Source organism: Petaurus breviceps, unplaced genomic scaffold (assembly GCF_028583685.1).
Source record: "Petaurus breviceps papuanus isolate PSGF00001 unplaced genomic scaffold, PetGlider_PUasm1.0 40, whole genome shotgun sequence".
Classification (NCBI taxonomy): domain Eukaryota; kingdom Metazoa; phylum Chordata; class Mammalia; order Diprotodontia; family Petauridae; genus Petaurus; species Petaurus breviceps.
In genome coordinates, this window is record NW_027186315.1 from 8,760,574 (window position 1) to 8,786,872 (window position 26,299).

Here is a 26,299-nt window from a genome sequence, read left to right on the forward strand (position 1 = left end):
CCTAGTAGCACAGAATAAAGAAAATTGTAAAAAGAGTAGAATGAAATAACACTGGAAGGGGAGATAGGAGCCAAGAAAAGGCCATTAAATTTGGCAGTTAAGAACTCATTCTTGTCCTGCAGCAAATATGTACAAATCAGGCTTTTGGATCAAAAGCTCCATCACAATAAATTGAGAAGTGCATTGGAGAAGAGCAGAGTCATTGATTGTAGTCTACCTGATACTTTGACTTTTATTATTATGTTAATATTGATGCTGTGGTGCTTTTTGTCCCCTCTCCTCCTCCCCCCCCACCCGCATACACATGCAATCCCTTGCCCCTCAAAAAAAATTGGAGAAGGAAAAGGAATCAAGGCATCCCTGGTTTTAATCATGTTTGGAAAGGGATAGGACTTCTGATCCATGGCAATACAGTACATGTTTTCTTTTTTTGTTTTTAACCTAGAGACAGTCACTATATTCATATCAGTATAAATGATTATAATTTATTCCCAAAGTTTGTAAGAATGGTATATAGTTTACAAAAATAGATATTACATCCATAATTTTGATTTTATCCTTTTTGTGTGAGCGTAATATTGAACACTTTATAACATTTCAATTTTACCAGTGTTAATGGTTAGGGTAAATGATAACTCAGAAATATTTTTGTGTGAATTAGTCTATTATTTGATTTTCCTCTGGAACAGGAGTAATACCTCAAGAGCACTGCATCCATGGTGTGAAATAATAGAGTATTGCAAGGGAGAGAAATATTATACATCAAGTATGAGCTACATCCAATAACGCTTCAGAGATTTCACAGGGTTTCTGAGGGCTAACCATGGTGACCGGAACTTGAGATTTTGATAAACAAATTTGCCTTATGTTATTGCTTCCTCTATTGGCCTTGTAACACCTTAATCTAGCAACTTATCACTCTGTAGAATTGAGAATTTTATAGAAACCATGATCTCTAAAATTGTAGCAGATAAATTTATATCTGCTACTATGGAAAAATTAGCTTGTCTAAAAGGAAGTTGTAACTTTTAGGTTCAAGTAAATTTTGTGATTGAAGTGATAATCTCATCCATGTACTTTTAATTATTTAGCCTTTGCTGCTTTGATGATAAATAATATATCATTATTAATACTTCTAATAATACACAGTAAATGAATGGAAATAGTTATACTTAAAAAATAATTATGCTTAAACTTAAACTTATCTTAACTTTAAAGTAGTTATACTTAAGTAAATTTCACTTAATGTAACAAGAAAAGTGAAATAGAATTTCTTATTTAATAATAGCTTTTATAACAAAAAATAACTATTAAGGGAAAATATACAATTTACCTAAGATTTAATGAAGTTCTTATAAATTTGGCATATTCTTATTTCCTTATCTCATTAGTAAAATTTTTCATTTGTATACAAAACAAAAAGCAAGATCAAAAGGCATTCTGCAGAGCATGAATATACAAAATATTCCTCAAATCATTTCAAGACTTTACTGAATTTCTATCTATACCGTTTTTCCCCTGAATAACACTGATTTCCAGCCCATACTAACTGAATCCACTGAGTTGTTCAGTCCATCATTTGTGTAAGTCTATGTAAACACAAGCTACACAATATCAAGAAGCTAGAACTCCATGTGGAAGGGATCAGAATATCAAAATTTGCACCTGCCACCATTTTGATAATATTAATAACAGAAACCATTCATACTCCAACAGACATTGCAGCTTTTCTCCCAGCATCACCACATACTGAGAGATGCAGCACCTTAATAGAATACTACCTGAATGCCTGATTTTTGCAGCATTTACTGATAGTGGGTTTACCACAGTGTACTAAAGACTAGATTAGGTCAAGTGGCATGTACATGACTCAACTTAATCCATTGCTTGGTTTTGTTGACTGATCTAACAAATATAATTGATTTTACATACACACACGCACACATGCACAAACACACACACAGGCTGGTAGATTGATTCATATTTATAAATAAAATTTTATTTGACTCTTCTTGTTATTAGTAAAAAATAATTATCAGGTGTGTATGTGACTGATACTCCTCTCCCTTCCTTCCTTCCTTATTTTCTTATTTCCTCCCTTCATTTTTTCCTTCCTTCCTTCCTTTTAAATCTCTGATTGCCTTCCCTAGCTCCTGGTTTCTCTATTTCTTTGCTATCCTCCACCATCCTTAGCTTCCTAGGAAACAGAAGACCCTCTGTTGCTGTCAGTGACTGAATGCCCTGAAAAGATTTTGGTTATTCATGTAGCTATACCATACAAAACCAATTCCCTTCAGGCTGTTCTCAATTTAGTATATGTAATAATGACTGGAGAATTCTAATATATGTCCTAGATATAAATATTGTCACTTGAAAATTTGTCATATGCATATTTAATAATAGGTACCCACTGTTGAAACTATACAATATGATGTATATCCAGGGAAAAGAAATGAGCACATATAATCCTGTTAAGCATACTTCCGGTAAACAGTTAATTACATGAAATATTTTGATGTTCAAAATTAATAATATTTGATTTCATTTGTAAGTAATTTCATGCAAATTATTTCAGTATACTTCTTAAATGATTAAACTTGCTAATTAAACCAGATTATATCTCAAATTATATATTTTTAAATTAACCAAAATTATATAGTCACCTTTGTGTGAAACATACAAACTTCCTTCCATTTCTAATATAAAACTTCTCAGGTGTACTTTGGAATACTTGAATTGAAAAAGTCATTTCCTTTTTTTTTAAAAAGCAATGGGGGTTAAGTAACTTGCTCAAGGTTACAAGGCCAGGTGTTTCTGGGTGGGTGAGCTAAGTGTCTGAGCCCAGATTCAATCCCAGGTCATCCCGACTCTGGGGCTGGTGCTCTTACTCACTGTGCTAAATGGCCGCCCCTCAAAAAAAGTCATTTCTTAAAGTAATCGAAGTCAAAAGACTTCACCTATCCATTATCCTATATTGTAATTGTATTTCAAAGTTTAAAAATAGACTTGAGTACTCCATAGAGAAATCTAGTTATCATCAAAGCTTGATTAAGCACTTAATATGTGCCAGAAATTGTGCTAAGTACTGAAGATAAAAAAAAAAATTCTACTTGCCTTCAAGAAACTTGCATTGAAGGGGGAGAAAATATGCAAAAAACCTATTTATATACAAAATATATACAATGTAAATGAAAAGTAATCTCAGAGGGTAGGCACTAGCAGTGTAATATGTAGGAGAATATCCCAGACATGGAGCATTGCTAGTAAGAAAGGCATAGAAGACAGGAGACCAATTGTCAGGTACAACAACATCAACAAAAAAGCCAGCAGAAAATTTGGGAGTAAAGCATAAGAAAACGAAGATGTTAAAAAATCCTAAATCCCAAGCATAGCATTTTATATTTGATTTCATTTTATTATGTAAAGGTGATAAGGCACCATTGGAGGATATTAAGTGGGGAAAGGGGGAATGTTTACATGATAAGATAAGTGCTTTAAGAAAACCACATTGGTAGATGACTACAGTATAGACTGAGGCAATGAGACTATGCAGAAAATTGTTATAATAGTCCAAAAATTATATGATGAAGTCTTGTAATAGTATGATGAGATAAATGTAGAGAAAAGGTTCATATACAGGAGATATTCTGAAGGTTGAATTGACAAGTCAACAACAAATCATTTATGTGAGGTAAGTACAAGTAAGGAGTTGAGAATGACACAGAGGTTTCAAGCTTGTGTTAATGGGAATGTGGAGGTGCCCTGGACAATAATACAAAAGTTGGGGGAAAGAGGATGTTTGGGCAGAAAGGTAATGTGTCATGTTTAAATTTCCCATTGGACACTGACTTTGCCATGTTTTTGGTGATAGGAGACTGGAGCTCAGGAGATTAGGATTGGATATGTCGATCTAGTAATATACTCTGTAGAAATGATAATTGAATCCACAACGAAGATGATGATATCACCAAATGAGACAGCAAAGAGAAAGAAGTGGAGGGGACCTGAGACAAGAGTCTTGAGTCACATTGATGGTTACTGGATGTGAACTGCAGAAACATGTAACAAAGGACACTGAGGGATGGTCAAAAAGGAGGAAACAGTATCAGGAGATATTGAAGTTATTTAAATCCAGATAGGAGAGAGGTTCAAGAAAAGAGGTAATCAACAGTACCAAAGTCTACAAAGAGCTTAAGGTGAATGAGAAGAGAAAAATTCACTAGATTTTTCCATTATGATGTCATGAATAACTTTGGAGAGAGAAAGTTGCAAGTGAACACTGAGATTATAATTCAGGTTTCAGACTGTTTAGAATCAAGAAGGTGATAAAGGGGAGACATTGAGTAATTGAGTACTAAAGGCTTTCTTAAACACTTTAACCATGAAAAAAAGGAAAGTGTTATGATATAGCAAGCAAGTAGGATTGAATTTAAGTGAGATTTTTGTTGTTTCTTTTTGGCTGTTTTTTTTAAGTTTTGGTTTTTCTTTTAATTAATTTATTTTTAATTTTCAACATTCACTTCCAGAAGATTTTGAGTTCCAAACTTTCTCCCCATCTTTCCCCTCTCCCCAGCCAAATAGAGTGTGCATTCTGGTTACTCCTTCCTCTAATGTGACGTCCCTTTTATCACACCCACCCCTCTTCTCTTATCCCCTTCCCTCCTATTTTCTTATAGGGTAAGATAGATTTCTATAACACATTACCTGTATACTTATTTCCCAGTTGCATGTAAAAACAATTTTTAACATTTGTTTTTAATTTGAGTTCCATGTTCTCTCCCTTCCTCCCTCCCCACCCACCTTCGTTGAGAAGGCAAACAAATCTACATAGGTTATACATGTTCAGTTATACATGCACAACTCTTCCATAAAAGTCATGTTGTAAAAGACTACCTATCCCACTCTTTATTTATTATATTATTTCCTTTGACTTTGTCCCTCCTCAAAAGTATTTGTTTCTGATTACCCCCTCCTTCCATTTACCCTCCTTTCCATCATAACCCTGTCTTTTATTCCTTTCCCGCAGACTTTCCTGTAGGGTAAGATAGATTTTCGTACCCAATTGAGTGTTTTATGTTATTCTCTCCTTAAGCCAAATCTGATGAGAGCAAGGTTCTCTCATTACCTGTCACCTCCTACCTCTTCCCCTCCATTATAAAAACTTATTCTTGCCTCTTTTATGTAAGAAAATTTACCCCATTCTACCTCTTCCTTTCTCTTTCTCCAAGTAGATTCCTCTCTCACTGCTTAATTTATTTTCTTTTATTTTTAGACATTATCCCTTAATATTCACTTCACCCTTGGTCCTCTGTGTGTGTTTGTGCATATACAAACACAGATGCACACGTGTGCATGAATGTATATGTGTATATATGCATGCATATATGTGTATGTGTGTGTTATGTGTATGTGTGTATATATTCCCTCCAAGTATCCTAGTAGTGGGAATGATCTTATGAGTTACAAATATCATCTTTCCATGTAGGAATAGGAATATAAACAGTTGGACTTTAATAAATCCCTTATGATTTCTCTTTCTTATTTGCCTTTTTAATGCTTCTCTTGATTTTTGTATTTGAAAGTCATGTTTTATGTTCAACTCTGGTCTTTTCATTAAGAATGATTGAAAGTCTTTTTAATGGCAAGCAAAGAAGTACTTAGCCCCTTGTTTCAGCTATTTAATTATTTAGCACCTAGTTTCAGTTCAAGTTTCTTTTGAGCCTTGCCCATGATTATATTAAGTATTTGTTAAGAAACAGAACTTTTGAACCACTCAGTAGGAGGAACTTCCTGGTACAACAGGAAGGGTCAGAACAGGGGGAAGCTGATGACCATATATAAGGAGAAGCCCAAGCTGGGAAAGAGCAGAATTGAGAAAAGTACACTTGTGGTGGCAGAGTTGAAAAGGAGAAAACTTGTGGTATCCCAGCACTCTGTTTCTCTTTTCTATCTGTGTTGATTTTTGTTTGTAATACTTTGTACAGAAGCCCTGAAACCTTACTGGAAGCCCTGACAGAGTTTTTTCTTGTTGTCTGTTTACAGATGTCCTGGAGGAGGGTTTCTGAGGTCCTGGGACTATACACTCAATTTACATTGATTTCTCAGACTTTGTTAGTGGGTCTGTGTTGATTTCTCAGGCAGATAGTGAATTTATAATGGTGCTGGCGATGTGCATGAATGTTGTTTTGGCTGTGTTAAGCTTTGTCTTCCTAGGAATAGAAACTATGGAGGACTTGAGGTAGACTGGATACTGTGAGTTTCAATATGGAACAGGAGTTGGACAAGGAGCTCAATGAGGAGCTGAGAGCTGCCTGCCTGTGAATCCAGGTGATAACTGGGCAGATTCAGGTAGGAGCTGAACCCATGGAAGAGGAATCATGATATTTGGGAGCCAGCCTCAAGTCAAGATGAAAAGACCTCTCCTTGGGTACTTAGTGCTGACTGAGAAGATCATGATTTACTGTGACCTAGGGGTGGAGAACTTTGACCTTTGTACTTTGTGCCCCTTGAGGAGGCTTGCTACTGAAGGCTGACTGAGTTAAGGACTTACTGAATGATTGTACTTTGTGTCACTTAAGGAGGTTCGTTAAGGATGGTTGAGTTAAGGATTTACTGAATGATGTCTTTTGTTTAAAACTATGTGGCCACTTTGGTGAAAATTATGTGGTCACTTTAGTGATAAGTTGTTATGTTATAACATTGTGAATGGTGTACTTTGGTTTCTGTGAATGTTTTTCTTTAGTTTACTGCTGAATAAATAGAGAGTTCACTATACTGTGTGATCAGAACCTTAAAGCTGTTCACAGCAGCAGTTCTCTGGAAAGATGATCATGCTTGGCTTTATAGTTTTCTATTTCATTGAATTTCTATTTTTTTCCCTGAAGGATTATGCTCAGTTTTGCTGGGTAGGTGATTCTTGGTTTTAATCCTATCTTCCTTGATCTCCAGAAAATAATATTCCAGGCCCTCCAATCCCTTAATGTAGAAGCTGCTAAATCTTCTCTTATTCTGATTGTGTTTCCACAATACTAGAACTGTTTCTTTCTGACTGCTTGCAATATTTTCTTCTTGACCTGGGAACTCTGGAATTTAACTACAATATTCCTAGGAGTTTTTCTTTGGGGATCTCTTTTAGGAGGTGATTGGTGGATTTTTACAATTTCTATTTTCTCCTCTGATTATAGAATATCAAGGCAGTTTTTCTTGATAATTTCTTGAAAGGTGATGTCTAGGCTCTTTTTTTGATCACAGTTTTCAGGTAGTGTAATAATTTTTTTTATTTATCTCTCCTGGATCTGTTTTCCAGGTTAGTTATTTTTTCGAGTGAAATATTTCACATTGTCTTCTATTTTTATTCATATTTTTATTCTTTTGGCTTTGTTTTTATAATTTCTTGATTTCTCATAAAGCCATTAGTTTCCATTTGCTCCATTCAAATTTTTTAAGCAATTGGGGTTAAGTTCCATTCAAATTTTTAAGGAATAATTTTCTTCAGTGATATTTTTAACTTCCTTTTCCATTTGGCCAATTTTGCTTTTTAAGACATTCTTCTCCTCATTGTCTTTTTGGACCTCTTCTCTCAGACTGGTTCAATAGAACTTTCCTGTTGAGTTTCCAGGTTGTCTTGGGCTGGATTTTTTCACTCTGTCATTTTGTGGGTTCTGCTGTGCTAGAATTTGTGTAGGGTCATTTTTACAGGTTTTGGGGAGACTCAAGGAAGTCCCTGCTTTTACTCTGCCAGGTTGGCTCCACCCCTTGTTTGTTTATTCTTAAGAATGAGATGTGTTTGTAGGCATCAGGAATTGGGCCAGCACATAGAAAGAAAGTTTTAAAAATTTAAAATGTGTTTATGCTAGAGAGTGTAATGTATTAAAGAAAACAGAATGGTGAAGGGTGCATGTTGAAGTCTTTAACAAGGAGAAGGACCTCCTATTCATGTGATACAAGTGTGAATGAAGAATACTGTGGGAAATGACTAATGTAAGATAATAAAAAGAGGAGAATGGGAATGGCCTCAATGTTTTTTGTTGATGTATGAAGCAAGGTCCTCAGGAAATTCCATAAGAAGGTTGGAGAAGGTTAAAATATTTGGAATAGTTACTGTGGTGTGAGAGATACTAATTTGACATTATTTTAAAAAATAACAATCGTGTTGTTTCTAATAAGCATTTTCTTCATATTGTCCAGCTTCATGGGAGTAATCCAAGGTTCTGCTTTGTCAGGGCATGATCAGTGAAACGCAAGAAAATCAAAGGACTTGAGTGTAAAAGAGAATGAAGAGTTGAAGTATACTTGCTGTTTTTTTTTAATTTCATACTTAAAATGAAAGACAGTATTTTGTAAGAGTTCTCAAGACATAGTTCTAGAAGGTACATACAGAATTTCAAGTATATTCTTGAAATATTTTTGTGAAATTGTGAAAGTGAATTGCTATTTATTAGGACAGTTTTATAATACTTATCTAGTGCAGAGATACATTTGATTTAGTAAGTGCTAATTTTCACTTTGTAGAATCACCTTCCTCTTGATTAGGTAGGGATCCTAAAGGTATTCCAGATTCCATTTACATATATTAAAATTGTCAGGCACATTTCCACTAAAACACCACTCTAGGAATATTATCAGGACAAAAAAAGAAATTCAGTTAAAGACATCCTTGTTCCCTTATTATCAGGAAGATAAGATGAATAATCTTTCTTCACACTTGTATTTTTCCTCAAATAATATTTTATCAACTTGTATTAGACTACTCTTGTTTTTTACAACTGCCAGCACTAAAAGAATATTGAATAATGAACACATATCCTCTCTAATTTGGTTTGTCACCCTAATCTAATTTGTCACCCTATCAATAGGTACTACATATCTGACAATTCTTCAGACTTGTGATCACTAGAGAAAGTCTTCTTGCTTGGCAACCTTAGTCATCTGACTTATCTCCAATATAAGTTTTTCCTTGTGATGTTATGTCAGACTGTTGTGTATGCAATAGGATCTCATTCTTTGAATGATTTTGAGGGTAGGATTACAAATGTAATCTTTTCATTCACTGGGAAGCCTCTGGTAAAATTTTATACAAAGTTCAAAAATGAATGTAGAGTGGTATATGAACCAAGAGAGGAGTTATGTTGAATTTTATTTTAAAAATCAATATTTAAAATGTTTAAATAATTAACCTTTCAAATGTGTGTATGAGTTTGTAGCATTTATTCTAAATTTTGTCATCTTAAATCTACACTAAGGTTTTGGGGAAACTATATATATGTACATACATATACACATATATGTGTTTTCACATATGTGTATATGTATATCATGTATATATGGGTATGTGTATCTATAAATACACAGAAATGTATCTATATACTTATAGACATGTGTATAGAGAGGTATGTATGTATGTGTGTATATGTGTATATACACATATGTATAGACAGCGTCATATCCAGCATTGATTCAGAACTGCCTATTATTTCCCATTGGTAAGCAAGTTTATGATGGATAAAGTTGATATGCAAAAAAGAAATTCCCATATGACCCTAAAATTCAAATTCATAGGTAGATATAGATACACAAAAACACACAAACTTGCTCATGTACATGCATTCATGCATATGGATTTTAGGATCATACTAAAATTATATAAATATATACATATATGTTTACATATATCCATAATATATCTACACATGAGCCCATAGTATACATGTATATACATGAAGAAGCATACATGCAAGCATGTATCTATATGAATATATTTATATGCAAAATATGTTTATATAAATATATTTGCCTTATCTAGCCTTTGAAAATCTAGCTAGATACATATTTTTAAATAAAACTTTAAAAGACCTTATGTCCTATGAAATTTTCAGACCCTCAGCAATGATTTTTTTTATTAAGGAGATATAAAATAGGATAATAGAATTTTATTATGTGAAAGGGTCCTTGGAAATTAGCAAATTCAGTCTTCTGATTTTATACCTGAGTGGAGTGACGTGTGTTACTTAAGGTCAAATAGCTAGGTAGCAGCAGAGCAAGATTATAATCCAAGTGCTCTGATTCCTAATCATAATCCTGTGTGTGTGTGGGTGTGTGCGTGTCCTACTTTTCAATGTCTTTTCTTTCTTTTTTAACTTTTTATTTAGTTTTTAAAGTCATGGAATAAAATTAGCTTTTCCTTAATGTAGTATAATTTGAAAAAAGATTATTGCTCATTAAACTACAAATCTGTTATACACAACATGCTATTCCTTTTAAATGATAATAAAGTTATCAAGTAAATTTCTTTTTTTACCTTTTATTCTTCCCACCTCCCCAAGATGACTATCATTAGATACAAATCTATTGATATCAATCTATCTACACACATATATGTGGGTTATGTAAAATTATTTATACTTCTATTTAGCAGTTCTTCTCTGGATGCAAATAGCTTTTTTCTATAACACACAAGACTTCTATTGTAAACAGATAATAGCTAGGACCACAAACTTATCTGGAATATATAAAGCACATCAAGAAACACTATTATACCTTGTCAACAAATATAAAACTTTAAAAGCCATTAAAAATAGAGCAGCGAGTTATTTGACAGCAGTACTTGACTTTCTCAATCTCTAGAATTTTTTTTAAAAAACAAATATAACTCCAAGCCTGTTTTGGAAGCAGCCTTTCAATCTCACCAAGACCTTCCCAGTGGTGCTGTGGATCCAGTTTGTACTGGAATTAAAGAGCTGATTGTTAGATTTTCATTTTGAGCATTTACACCTCTGAAATTAGTAAACAGTACAAATCAGGCTTGAAGTTGTGTTTTTTTCTTATTATCTAGTCTTAATAAAGTGATAGAGAAAATGTTAAATGCAAACTAATCTTTAAAAATGTCATTTATCTGAGCTAATGCAAAATGAAATGTACTGGGTACAAAGTAATAGAAATATTGTAAAATGATCAGCTGTGAATGACTCAGCTGTTTGTTCTCAGCAATTCAATGATCCAAGGAACCTCTAAAGGATTTATGGTGAAAAATTCTATTGATTCTCAGAAAAAGAACTGATAGTGTCTGAATACATATTGAAGCATACTTTTTTTTACTTTATTTTTCTTGGCTTTTTTGTCTATTTTTCCTTCACAACATAATTATTATGTATGCTTTGCATGACTGTGTACGCATAACCTATATCAACTTTCTTGCCTTCTCTTGGGGGGGCAGTATTGGTGAGGGGGAAAAGTGAGAGATTTTGGAACTCAAATTTTTAAAAAACAAATGTTAAAAATAGGTTTTACATGTAGCTGGGGAAACATAAAAGACTATATAAATCAAAACAAAAAAAGAAAAAAATGTCATGTATCCATTTATTTTTCCAGAGAGCCCAGTGTTGAATATTTACCAGCACACTGCTGGACTTGGCAGAATTCTCACCCTATTGATTTTGTTTGGGGCAAGCCATGTTCATCTCTACAGAACAGTAGGGAAGAGGAGAAAAAAGTAATAAAATTTAAGAGTGTACTATTACAGATTTCTGAACATAACTTTGAGGGCAGTTTAACTGCAATCAGATTTTTAGAACCCAGCTATGCCCCTAAGAATCCAAATTAAGTAATTGCAAAATCCCTGAACCTGGAAAAAAAATAGTACATATCCCTAGTTGAAATCCCAACTGCCAGGTCTATGGAATGAACCATTCTATAGGAATTGGAAATAAATAAAATCTTTTGCATTCTTTTAAAAGAAAATATGGAGTTTTGGAGTCAGATTTTTCAAGACAAATAAAACCAAAAAATACTGCTTTAATAGAATTTTTACAAAAAGGAATTCTCTCAATTACTTTTCTAGGGAAAGAATGAAATAGCAAAAATAATTCCATCCCAAAATGACAGATTATTGTTGACTGAGAATTTTTTTAAAAAACTAAAAAAAAACTGTCATAATGTACTAATTCCATGCACTCCTTAGAAGACTTGCCTTACCAAATATTGTGTTTAATTTTTAATCATGATATCTGTAATAAGAATGTAAATTTTGAAGATCTTCCCTGCCCCTAGTCTAATGTGCACCTGAAGCCTGGGGTGGGAGGCTTGTTTTTCAGTGGATACTTCTTGATTGGCCAGTGAGTCAATAAGGTTGTTACATTCTCTAAGCCAGGAGAAGGCTATATAAGCCCTGATGTGTAGCTTTGTTTTGGGACTCACTTTGAGAAGTATTCTGTGATTTGATCTGAATTCTGGGAAGCCGTTGTTGAGAGTCCCCCGGCTTTGAAAAACCCAGAATGTGGAAACCCAGATGTTGACTGGGTATGGATGTAATGGTTGGACAGTTTGGAAATCTGTCTACTTGATGTTTCTGTCTTGATAATTATGCCTGTATACTTTGAGGTTCAGGGTGCTGACCTTTTCTCCTGAACAAGGTAAACGATATATGTCTGACTGATTAAAGTAAGCTTGTTAACCCATTTTGAGTTGCTTTCCTTTAACAAAGCAGATCCAAGAACCTGTGTGAGCAGGCACCCTGGGGACACTGGGGTGCTTGCCGCTACAATATCATAATTCTCCAACTAAAACTTGTATAAGGAGATCATGACTATGTCTATTTTCCTGTATGACTCATTTGGAAATGTTATTTTTACTTATTTGAATCATTTCCTCATTTAGTTACAGCAAAATCATATTAAATTTTGTCTGTATAAGCTATTTTAAAGAGTTTAAAGAAAGAAAATAAAGGCAAGAATATTTTCCTATGTGGTATATGGAACCAAGATGAGTGTTTCTAACAACATTGATTACAAGAATTGCTCACACTTCTGTAGCACTTTAAGGTTTATAAAATCAGTTTTCGCCTAACCATACTATGGTTATTCAGATTATACCCATTTTACAGGTAAGAAAACATAGGTAGAGAAAACTTAACTTACTTCTCCAAAGTCACACATCTAGTAATAGTCTAGATATGAACCTAGGACTTTATCTTATGATTTTAAATCTAAAACATTTTTACTGTCATGGTATTATTTGGTGAATTACATTAGAGTAACATACCTGATAAGTTCTAGAATTATGAACACTAATGACTAAACCAGGAAAATGACAGACTTTTTGACTTTAGGCTTCGGAATTTGTTAAACTTGAGAGTTGAAGCATAACAGCAATTTTCTGTTCATATTAGTGGTGAATGAGAAACATCATGGTGCACTGAACAGAGAGTAGACTGGTTCAAATCTTCCATCTGACAGTAGCTTTTCAAACCTTGGCAAGTCAATTCACAGTGCCATAGGGCTCTAGGCACTTCTTTTAAGATCATTACTTGCAAAGAAAAATACAGAAACTACGTTTTTAGAGGCTATTTGCTTATCCCAGAATTCCTTGTATCAAGAAAATAACAAATCCATTAACTGTATCTACAGACTATGGTGGAGGAAAAGTGCAATGAAAGCTATCATTGCTTTAAAGAGTCCTGGCTATTTTTTTTTATTTTGTGCAAATGATCATATCCCACTAGTTGACTTTCTGTAACACAGCTAAGTGGAGGTTCAGGAGGCTTAGATTAAGCATGTGTAAAATTTTAGCAAAATATGAAAACAAGGCCTCATTAAAGCATATTTTATAAAAACTGGTTCAAGATCTGGACCTTCATCAGCCTCCATCTGGAATTTTGTGTTCAGTTCTGAGAATGACATTCTGAGATGGACAGTGAAAAAATGGGAGAATGTAGAGGAGGGCAAATGGGATAGTGAAGGATCTTTTATATATGGATGTGGTTAGCTTGAAGGATCCAGATATGTTTAGCCCAAGGAAAAGAAGATTTTAGGGGAGGCATGATACCTAACTTTAAATATTTGATGAATTAACCTGTGGGGGAAGGACTATGGTTATTGGAGTTAGAGGGCTGAACCAAGAGCAATGAATGGAAATTCCAAAATGGCAAAATGAAATTTGTTATAATTGGGATTCATTTTGTGTATGTAGTAGATAAGATGGTTCTGTGGTTGCTCAAGTTCTGTGATTTCTCAATTCTATGAAATAACACTTTAATATACAAAATACATTTTACACGTATAAACTCCCAATAGCTCTTTGAGAAAGATACTACATGCATTATTAGCCCTAGTCTAGGGATGAGGAAACAGAAAATGAGTTGTCTAACTCAACTAAAAATCTATTGACAGTGAGATTTGAAGTCCTGACTCTAAGCTTTGCTACTTCTTGGACCACCAACAATAACATGTTGTGAGTTGAACTTATATACCTGCTGAGGTTCCTTCCAGCTTTCAAATCCTGTGATTCTCTTAGGCAATCTGATTACCCTTTTCTTTTTCCTCAACTACAGACCTGAGCTCAGGAAAGAGGCCAGAGATCAGTATAGATAAACAAGACATCTACCTAAAGATGATCATTTAATCCATGGATCTGGTATGATGACCAAATGAGAGTATGATAAGAGATGAGAATTCCTAGAACAGGTATATAAAGTAAACAGAATAGAATAAAAAGAATACAGCATTTTCCCGCACAAAGTGTCCAAAGATATAAGGCAAAAAAAACATACTGGCTTTCTTATTCTTTCCTTCCTCCTCCAACTCAGACATCAATATGGAAATAGAATTTCTATGAATGATTAATGGCTGTTAGATGATTAGTTAATGATTAACATCAAATGAACATTTGGTATACAACAACGAATCTCTCTGGTTAGTATTCCCTGTTTTTCTATATGAGGATATTTTTTTTTTATTACTAAGCATTGTCTCAATACTTATGAATGCCTGCTAAAGTTAGGGTTTTTTTGTTTCTTTTTTTTATTTGCAGACACTATCCATCTTCGTGTTCCTGAATCCTCCCCAGTTGGCACAGCCATTGGCAGTGTGAAAGCAACAGATGCTGACACTGGAAAAAATGCAGAAATAGAATATAGAATTATTGATGGAGATGGAACTGATATGTTTGACATCATAACTCAACAGGACACCCAGGAAGGCATCCTTACTGTGAAAAAGGTGCACATGTTCAGTATTAATCAAGTGCCTAGTAGTTTAGGGAGTAGGGTATAAAATACATTCAGTGCTCATGGAAGCTCTATGAATTCAAAAGGCTGTAATGGGATTTGAACATTTGATGTTGTATTCAAAATATGTTTGACACAATTCAAGAAAGACAGTGTCAGTGGACTCCTTTAAAAGAAAAACGGCTTTGACCAAAGGATATGCTGATGAAATAAATGAAACTAAAGCATTTGATAAATTATTAAAGACAGTTGAGCCATTTCCCCTTTCTATTTTCATGGTACTGGTTCATATAATATAGGTTCGTAATAGACACATGGTATCATGGTGGATAGAGTGCTGGGCCTGGAGTAAGGAAGATTTATCTCCCTAACTTTGAATGTGGTCCCAGATATTTACTAGCTGTATAATGCAGGGTAAAGTCATTTAACCCTGTTTTTGCCTGTTTCTTCATCTGTAAAATGAGCTGGAGAAGGAAATGGCAAACCACTCCGGTATCTTTGCCAAGAAAATCCCAAATAGGTTCACAAAGAGTGAGACACAACTGAAAATGACTGCACTAAAGTGTTATTTTTTCATAAGTGAATGTGATTTATTGGACTAAGATAAGAACAGAGCATCACAACTAAGAGAGTCAGAGGGGAAAAGCACAACACCATTCCTGATGCATGAAATAATAATCAGAATGGGTAATAAAACCAGATTAACAGCATAAATTGAAGAAAAACATAATTATTTCAATTTCTTATGTGATATGGATTAAGTTTTTTAGCTATTGTGATCTTGAATCCCATAGAAATGCTATCAAGTGCCTTATATACAGTAAACACTTAGGAAGTGTTGATTGAAATAGCATTTAATTGAGCCCAGTGTAAAACTATTTGTATCAGTGGCATTTTAGGGCAGACCTAGTTTTGTCCATAAAACCTATGTGGGTTAAACAAAAGAGAAAAAGAAATAAGGTCATTCAGTTTAAAATGAATAAAACATATAGCTTCAAACTGAGATGATACAAAGGGAAATATATAACTTCTTAGAATATAATAGTAAGTATATAACTATGAATCAGCAACCTACTAGCCTTTATTTAAAAAAAAAAAGGATGTATCTTTAAAAAGCCAAAGAAAAGACCTGGCCAGAAGTTGAGTGGGAACAGGGGTATGGGTGAAACAGAGAAATATGGAATGCAATCCTCTCAAATTTCTGGATACAATTACTTAGCTTTTATTTTGTACTTGTAATAGCCAAAAAATGTCAAGATTAGAGTTTCCCTTTTTGTTTCAACAAATTTTCTAATTATGATATGATCCCTAAAATATTTTTATAAAAGTATTTTCTTGAAATATTCCATTGTAGTTTACAAAACATGTCACAAAACACATTAGACTTTTCAAATTGAATAGAACTATGGGAGTGCTTTAAAAATTCAATTATTGGCTGTGTGACCCTGGGCAAGTCACTCAACCCTGATTGCCTCACCAAAAATAATTAGTAGACCATGATGATTTTCATACTCAATTACTCTAGTGTTTGTTCATTATAGTCATTGGAGAAGGAATCTAGGAATTGTGTTCCCAGTGTAGTAGATAAAGGCCTCCTTTAGTTGAAATATTTCATCAAAGGTTTTGCGGCTGCGTACTGCCTATTAGTCAAAAGAGGAAGCATGTTTTTAAGTTGATCCGTTGGATTACACTTTTGTTTTCTCTAGTTTGCCTCCACTGACTATACAGAAAACTCAGAAAATCTCTGTGTAAGAGTGTGGGTACGTGTGCACATGGTGTATGGGGTTTGCTTTCACAACAGAGTGCTGTATTGATTTTCCTGGACTTATTGAAAGGGACTCACTATCACAAAAACCAAATGCAATAAACATACTTCGCTGTTTCATTCATCTGTGGCATTTTGCTACAATATTTTGTTTCCTAACACCAGGAGGACGAGCTTCTAAATTTTCCCTACATTACTTGCGATAAGATGCTGGGGGTCAGGAGTGCATTAGTCAAATTAAGAAAACATAAATAAAACCATGCATGCTTTTATGGAAATGTGGATAGGGACCCAAATGTGTGATTTCATTGTTAGGCCAAATATTTAGGTGAGGAATCTCCCATTACAAACATGAATTGGCATAACATATCTACTACTTTAGTTTTAGAGCGTTGCCCAGAATATTAGATATTTATACTAGATAGACCAGGCATATCAATTGATACAGTGCATTTTAAAAAAATCTTTTACTATTATTTTTCTTAAGTGCACATTATTTTTTTTAATGGAGGCATTTACATTTTAATTTGAAATACATTTTTATCCTATGATCCCTATTTTCTTTGCCTATAAATAACAAATAAAATGGGCTGCATCCATTAACACAAATTTAAGATTTTAAGGTATTCTTAAATTCAGATCTTTGTAGTATATTAAGTGACTTGGTCACATAGCCAATAGATGTCAGAAGTGAGACTTTGAACACAGGTCTCCCTGATTCTGAGGCCAGCTCCCTATACACTATAATACACTGCCTCAATAAAAATAAGAAAAAAAAGACCACAAGAAAATGGAATTTTATATTACATTTGGGTCTGAATTCTTTCTAGGTGGCATCATTTTTAATTAAAGTAGATTCATTTAGTATCTTTCAACATTTGCACAAGATCTAAAATAAAAACAAATTTATTTTATTTTTAAGCATTATAAATTAAGCATATTCATTCTTTATTAGAATAAGGATTTAATTATAACTATGATACATATAAATGCATATTATCTGAACAAGGTAATTCTTTGTTCAGATTTAGAATTCCATAAATATTTTCAATGCAAACCTAATCCTGTACATTGATTTAAAAATCATCATTTGACTTAGAGGAAAAGGATATTTTTTTTTCCTGCTCTATCTCAATGACATTTCTTTCTACAGCCTCTTGATTATGAAAGCCGAAGACTTTATACTCTGAAGGTTGAGGCAGAAAACACTCATGTGGATCCACGTTTCTATTACCTTGGACCTTTTAAAGATACTACCATTGTGAAGATATCTGTAGAGGATGTGGATGAGCCCCCAGTTTTCAGTAGATCCTCTTACCTATTTGAAGTCCATGAAGATATCGAAGTGGGTACCATCATTGGTACTGTGATGGCAAGAGATCCAGATTCTGCTTCTAGCCCCATTAGGTATTTACATCCTATTTTAAATTATCTCCTAATATCTCTGGTGTTGTTGATGAACTTCTGACATTCTGTTCAACAAGTTTCATAAAAAACATAATCTCCTGGGAGAACTGTCTATCCCATGTTAGAGCAGAATGAGGGAAACAAGTGCATCCCTACTTTATTTAATCTCATAGTTCAATTTAGCTAAACCTTTTATTAAATTTTCTGAGAATTTAATAGAACTTTTACAAATTCAATGGCACCAATATTTTATGACTCTTATTTCCTTCAAATCAGAGCTCTTCATGGAATTTTTTAAAACTAATATGTGTAGTTGTCTCCCCCTTCATTCTGTCAGTCAAGTAGATTGGGATCAGACTGTCCCCTCCCTGTCCCTCACCCATTCTCCACTAACAGCCTAGGCTTTTCATTGTTAGTCTCATTTTTCTTCTCTGTCTTTAAAGGCTTATATCCTGTTTTTCTACTAAAATGCCCCTCTGATATCTAATCATGATGTAGAAGTTGTCATATAATCTCAGAGCTGGAAGGAACCTTGTGGGTACAATAGAGTTAATAACTAAAACAAGAGAAGCCCTTCTACAATATATGTAACAAATGCTCATTAATCCTTTGCTTGAAGAAAACCTTCAATGAGAAGACTCTTCACTCTATAGACACCCATTCCACTTTGGGATTGTTCTTATGGTTAGGATGATTTTCTTTCCCTGAACCCTAAATCTATCTTTCTGCAAATTTCATCCATTGCTCTTCATTCATTCTGGCCTCTTTGACTAAAGACAGTTCAAAATTATTTTCCATGTAATGGCCCCTCAAATACTTGAAGACTTCTATCATCTTGACTTTGCTATTTGGTAACTGTGTAACCCAGGGACAGTATCTTTAAGTCTCTGGGTCACAGGGTCTTTATCTGTAAAGTGGGAATGGGCACTGAAATTGGATTTAAGTTCAAATTTTAGCTTTGGTATTTAATAGCTTTGTGATTTTTGGACTTCCACTTTCACCTCCATCACAATTCCAGCTCAACTAGTTTGTCTCAGGTGAAAATATTTCGACTTTAGACGCTTAATCTCATCATTGTCGAAGAGGTATGATTAAGATTCAAAGCATTGAGTAATTTTTACTAGATAAAATCAAGTATCAAGCTGCCAACTCATATCAGCTCACAAGTGTCAGTTGCAGTTTCCATGTGAGGAAAAACTGATTCATATAAAATTTAAAAGTGTGTTATGCATTCTTTTTTTTTCAGGGGAACGTGTTGTAAATTGGTTTTCACCTTTGGTAAAATATTCAGAGGCAGAAAGGGAAATAGTAACTAGGTCTCATAAATTAAAGTCCAGACCTCTCATTTGTAGCCTATAAAAATATTTTATACTTGATAAAGTATCTATATTTTTGCTGAATAAACTAGTAGCTGACAGACAAACTTGCACAAATTTCTAAATATTTTGTCACCTACTTAGAAACATACCATTCCTCTATGGTAATGACAAGTGTATAACTGACTTCCTCTATCTCCCCTATTTATAAACCTTGAGGGGCTGGGGGGGGAGGGGGGCACGCCTTGCGGGGTCCAATCATGTTCTTTCCTGAGTACATCATATGAGACAAAGGAGCAAAGTCCTTCACGGAAGTCCTTTAGGCACTGCCACCTAGAGTGTTACTCTTGAGTCACTATTCCCGAAACTTCCTTGTCCCTGCTTCGTTAACCCCCAGGCAAAGCTGTCCCAACAACGTTCCTCAGAAAGCCACGTGCACCCCCTCCGGCCGCCACCCCACCACAGGATATGTGGGAGCCAATTGCGCACTCTCCCGAGTTCAGGGCAAAGGAGTATATGTTAAGAGGAGTCCGTGTTTATGGGGCACGCTCAATGCCACATTGGCCTTTCCCAACCCAACAGAGTCGGCCCCCACGGCCCTGAGCTCAATGCCATGTCGGCCTTTACCTCCCGGCAGAGTCGGCCTCCACATCTCCAAGCTCCTGCTTCTCAGAGGTCATGTGCACCCCCTCCAACATCTTGTGACTGCTGCAATGTCTCTCACACTCGCAGCTCTATCACAGTAGCATTAATAGTCAATAAGCATTTATTAAACAACTACCTTGTGTCAGACACCATGATAAATGCTAGAGATAGAAATACCAAAAGAAGAAAGACAATCCTGCTCTCAAGGAACTTATGATGTAATAAGGAAAGATAACACAAAAAAAAAGGTAAAGGGGGACAGGTAGGAAGGTACCAGCACCAGGGAATGATGCAGAATTTCCAAGTATTCTACAATAATGAGGTTCCTGGGGACATAATGGAAAAATTAATTGATATAACTAGAATTCATGTCTCCTGACTTCTAGTCCAGTGAACTTTCCATTCTACTTCAGGATTTAAGTCAAGTGGTAAGAAATACTTAATATTTAGTGTTGACTCCTGGAAAATGCTTTCCAAAATTAATACTTTAAAAAATTGGTATTGATGCTTGCCCAATCTATGGCAAATTCATAAAATATTCATAAATTCACTTTATTCAGCATTCAAAATATGCTTGTTAATGACTGATAATAAAATATAATATGAGCAAAGGAAATAGCATAGTAGAAAAAAATCCAGGCTCAAAATTAGGAAGACCTCAGGACAAGTCCCATATCTTATACACTGGATATGTGACCCAGGGCAAGTTAATTAAATTCTCAGTATACCAGGCAATTCTCTAAGATTAAAAGTTGGAGATTATAGTAGCCTATCTACATTTATAGAGAAATTTTTCTCACCTGGATTTCCTTGCACCAATGAAATCCTAAATTAAGACCAAATTAAATCCCAACAAAGACTAACAGTACAGAGAGCAGAAAGAGCATGAGATTGAAAAACTAGTATGAATCATAGCACCTGTGATTCAGAGTGAACTATATCCTTTTATGGTTTTGTCACTAACTTATGGTGTGACCCCAGGCAATATATTTAACTTCTCTGGGATTCAGTTTCCTCATCTTTAAAATTAGAGGGTTGGTATAGACATCTCTGAGGTTCCTTCTAACCAACTCTAAAATAAAATTCTTGACAGGTCTAGCAAATCAGTGAAAAATGTCCTACTTAATTTCCCCAAGTGTGTACTTCCCTGCTATTTGTGATATTTCCCTGCAGACACAGAAAATTGTACAAAATTATATTTTGCTATGGAAATCAAAAATCATATGAAGCATTGATGATTTCAGTTAAAAATAGATATATAATGTGAGGAGTACTGTTATTCTGGCAGAGTACACTTATTTGCTATCCATATGAAGGCAACTAATTAGGCCCCTTTGTGTTCCATTTTTTTATTATTTAGGGGTGCAGGTTGGAGGAGTTGGGAGAATTACTAATAATCACACATTTAATTTCATGTACGTAGCAATCTGGTTTGACACTGTGTTAATGTCCTGTCACCTAAAAGGAACAAGCAATTTATTTTAAAAATTCGGTTTAATCACTAAAAGAGCAGAACAAATGCTGTTTTTCCTCTCCTGTTTATATCCTTAAGACAATTTGTAGTAAAATAAATAAATAAAATCGGTCACTTGAATGTAAGCTATGTGCAGACTTGGCTTCACTCCTTATATTGACTTAAACATTTGATGAAATCAAAATAATTAAGTAAACTGGTTATTTTAATTGACCAGTTGCTCTCATTAAAATACTAAATCTTTGATTTTCCACGTGCCTCTCTTTTCCATTATGTGAAGATCCATAATATCTAGTACTTTTTTATCTTTCAATATTTCATTGTACTTTAACTTTCAGAGTGCTCTCTTTACCAACACAATCTTATTAACAATTTGTAGAGGATCATTAGGGTTGCTATGCCTGAAAAAATCATTTGTGTCTCACTTTCTCAAGAGCTATTCTGAACTTAGGTTGACTGGTGCATATATTATAGTCATTACAAAGTCCATCTTTTAAAGTGTTCCTGATTGGTATGGACCTTCCAGAGTTCATGACCCAGATACATAATGTGTTTTGTTATATTGATCAAATTATGCTGATTGATACCATATAAACATAACTCATTACATCTGTGATTTCTTGGATGTAGATATTCTCTTCATCAGTACAGATACGTCTCTCTTCTGCCTTCTCAAACTGTATAATTCTTTTCTATGTTCTTTCATCTGTCCTCCATACTAGATTCAACTAACATAATGGAGTCTTTTCTCTATAAACATACATATATATATATACACATGCATATATATGTTTTATGTATGCATATGTATATATATATTTGTAATTTTTGCCATTTATTTATTTTTAGTTTTCAACATTCATTTCCCCAAGATTTTGAGTTACAAATTTTTCTACCTGTCTTTCCCCTACCTCCACCCCAAAATAATGAGCCTACTGAATACCCCTCCCGACAAGCTGTTCTCTTTTATATCCTCCCCCATACCTCACCCTCAACTTTCTAGTAGGGCAAGATGAATTTCTATATCCCAGTACCTGTATATCTTATTTCCCAATGGCATGTTAAAAAAAAATCTTTTAAACATTTGTTTTTAAAACTTTTAGCTCCAGATTTTTTTTCCCTTCTTCCCTCCTCACCCATCCCCGCTGGGAAGATAGGCAATTTAATATAGGTTGCACATTTGCAGTTATGCAAAATATTTCCATAGTAGTTATATTGTGAAAGACTAACTATATTTCTCTCCATCATATCCCACCCCCACTTATTCTATTTTCTCCTTTGACCCTGTCCCTTTTCAATAATGTTTGTTTCTAAATACCCTCTCCCCCTATCTGCCCTCCCTTCTATCATTCCCCTTCTTATTCCCTTCCCTACTATTTTCCTGTAGGGTAAGATACCCAATTGAGTGTGTAAGTTATTCCCTCCTTAAGCCAAATGCAATGAGAGTAAGGTTGTCCCATTCCCTTTTACCTTCCTGCTCTTGCACTCCTTGTAAAAGTTTTCTATATTTGCAATTCTTTAGTACTAGTGAAACACTTTTTTTAAAAGCAATTGGGGTTAAGTAACTTGCTCAAGGTTACATGGCCAGGTGTTTCTGGGTAGTTGCTAAGTATCTGAGCCCAGATTCGATCCCCAGATCATCTCGACACCGGAGCCGGTGCTCCTACCACCTGAGCCACCTGGCTGCCCCAAGTGAAACATTCTTACTGTCAGTTTCTGGTTCTTACCACATGACCAGCTCACTTCCTTTCCTAATCATCCATTTTTTTTGAAATACATGTGTTTTGCCGTTCCTGGTGTGTAGGTCATCATTAGAAAAGTTCTGTAATCTACCTGTAACCACCAAGAATAAATACACCTATCTTCCTTTGAGTGGACTACAACTTTTATTTCTCAGAGATTTTGAGGCTATAAGATTTGCAACCCTAGAGCAACACTGGAAAAACGTGTTTTGAAAAGATGAATCTTTGACCAAAAGAACAGTTTAAAATCATTTAAAAAATTGGGTAAATTCTTAAAATCATACTACCTGTGATCTTCCTATATAAATGAATCATAAAAAACTTTATGAATCTTAATAAGTACATTTTCAGTTTAAAGTTAAAATTGTAGCTGATGGGTTTCCCCTTTGTATATAAAAACAAAGATGATGTGTAACATGTGTTCTAGTCCTGGTTTTTCAATGCCATTATTAACAATAATGACAAATAATATTTCTTAAAGCAAGACAAGGAGACAGATAATGCAATTATCATTTATGTCCATTGTCCAGATGAAAAAAACAGATACTCAGAGAGATAAAATCATCTGTCACTAAATGCACAAGATAGCCCATCTGACCTAAGAGCAAAAAATGTGTCAAAAAATTTAAGTCCAGAGATCTTTCTATCATGCTACCATGTACCTGCTTTCATATTATCTTGCTTATTTTGGTTAGACTACACTGCCACCAGGTGGTCAGAACTGCCTACACTATGGCCTTGTGATTTGAATAACTAAGACCATACACATTAGTAAATTGATTTTTTTAATGTTGTTTTCTCTTCTATCTAATTGTACTTTCACTATGAAAACAGAAATATTTGTCAAAATTTTCTCTTAAAGTGTGAATAGTATTTAAAATAAGATTTACAATTAAAAGACTATTTTTTGGAACGTTTCTGTGATTCTGCTAGTGTAAGGGGTGTCTATTGAAGTTAACCCTTCTTCCAAAGCAGATGAGACCTCCCTTTGCAGATTATAGTCTTGGAGATTTACACAGGCCACTCAGAAGCTAAATGAATTGTTCAGGGTCATACAACTAATATATGTCAAGGGTGGGACTTGAATTAAACTCTTTCCTTTCTCTGAAGACAATTCTCTAAATGCTATCCTTCATTACTTCTCAGAACAAGGATTTAAGTAATAAAAATACCCATTTTACATCACAACTATAAGTATTTTCTTTTATATAAGTGCTTTCTGCTGATACCAAATAAACCATCAGTGTACCTTATGCCAGCAGTTATTAAAATGTTCAGGATTCTTGAATCTCTTTTCTTTCTCTGGAAGAAGAAGGTGAAATCATGGTCATACAAAACCCAAATGTGCCAACATAACTTGCCCATGGTCATCTTTTTTTAAAAAATTGAAAAGGTTTTTTTCCCTCCCTGTTAACCTTTCCTTTTGGTCTTTGCCTTTGAAATTGAAAAAAAAAAATTCTTATGTGTTCTTCATTTTTTTTTTCCTCAATAGTATCCCTATCTGGATAGAGAATGCTTCTCATTCATTTTCAAACCTGATTCTGATTTAAAGTGACCATATTTGTGGTACTAGAAAACAACAGTTGTCAAGTTCTGTCAATTTTTTCATCATAATACCTCTCGCTTTTTATTGTCATTCAACTCACATGGCAACCACCCTAGTTCAAGCCCTGATTAGCCTTTTTCTGGACCTAACTGATATTCCCCTTTCTAATCTATCCCCTTTCCAGACCATCCTTCAAGTCACTGTGTAAGTACTTATCACAGTGCACCACTATGATCCTGCCATTCTTCTACCCAAAAGCCTTCAGGTGCTCCTCATTGCATCTTAGATAACAGATATATTTAAGGGCCTCCACGAGCTCATGCCAGTCTATTTTTTAACCTTATCTCACTCTTCTCTATTTCATTCTACTCTACATTACAAGCAAAATAGGCTACTAAATATTCCTTTTCCTTCTTCTGCCCTTTCATATTATTGTGTTTTTGTTCACACATCTTGACTGAAATCTAATCCTTGAGTTGCCTTCCACAATCCTCAGTTTATACCTATTAAAATCCCTCTCCTCCTTCAAGATCCAATTCTGTTTTTACCTCCTACAAGTAACTGAAAAAAAAATGTTATCTCTCTTTTCATATTTCTCAAAGACCTTTGAACCTTTCCTGGGGAAATTTCAAACTTCTTCTTTGGATTATAGGTATTTTTGTAAAATATTTACTTACTCCCATTACCTGTATACTATTTGAAAGCAAAGACTGTGATTTCATTTCTTCTTTGTGTCTTTTTACCTGGAATAACTCTATGTTAGCTGCTTTGTAAATCTGTTTCATTGACTTGTCAAAATTAATTACATTTTAAAATATATTTAAATATAATGTCAAGGATTTTAGTCACATTTTTAAATCACCCTGTATATAGTACAATCTTGATTCTCTTTTAAATAGTACTGATAATTTCACAATCAGTAGCTAGCATAGTGATTTGTCCATAGGGAGAACTCAATAAATATCTGTCGATTGATTAACTAAAATCACTGAAAATATTAGACAGGAAACTATCTGAAGTAGGTTTCAGAACTAGCTGATTTTTTTTTCTTTCATGAATCATATAAAAGAGGATTAAATATTTGGTTAGTTAGTTGGTACAATGGGTAGAGAACTGGGCTTACAGTCAGTAAGACTTGAATTCAAATTCACCCTTGGACAGTTACTAACATCATGACCCTAGGAAAGTCACTTAACTTTATTTACTTCTCTTTCATCATTTCTACTATGGGGATAATAATAGCATTTTTCTCCCAGGGTTATGTGAGAATCAAATTAGATCAGTTAGCAAAGTATATGGCACATAGTAAGCACTGTATAAATATTATTTACTATTATTGTTATTAGTGATATTGGACACTTTCCATTTACCTTCCTGAAATAAAATTGACCTTATTAATCCTATGA

General features: G+C 34.3%; 1 protein-coding gene across 2 annotated transcripts in view; it reads left to right on the plus strand.

Annotated features, from left to right (window-relative positions):
• The window catches only part of LOC138170909 (cadherin-10), a 313,250-nt gene that overhangs the window by 254,254 nt on the left and 32,697 nt on the right, over nt 1-26,299 (plus strand). For both annotated transcript variants that reach the window (XM_069100370.1, XM_069100369.1), the window contains 2 exons: nt 14,803-14,990; nt 17,917-18,170. In XM_069100370.1, coding sequence (XP_068956471.1) covers nt 14,803-14,990; nt 17,917-18,170 — 442 coding nt within the window. The remainder of the gene's footprint in view (nt 1-14,802; nt 14,991-17,916; nt 18,171-26,299) is intronic.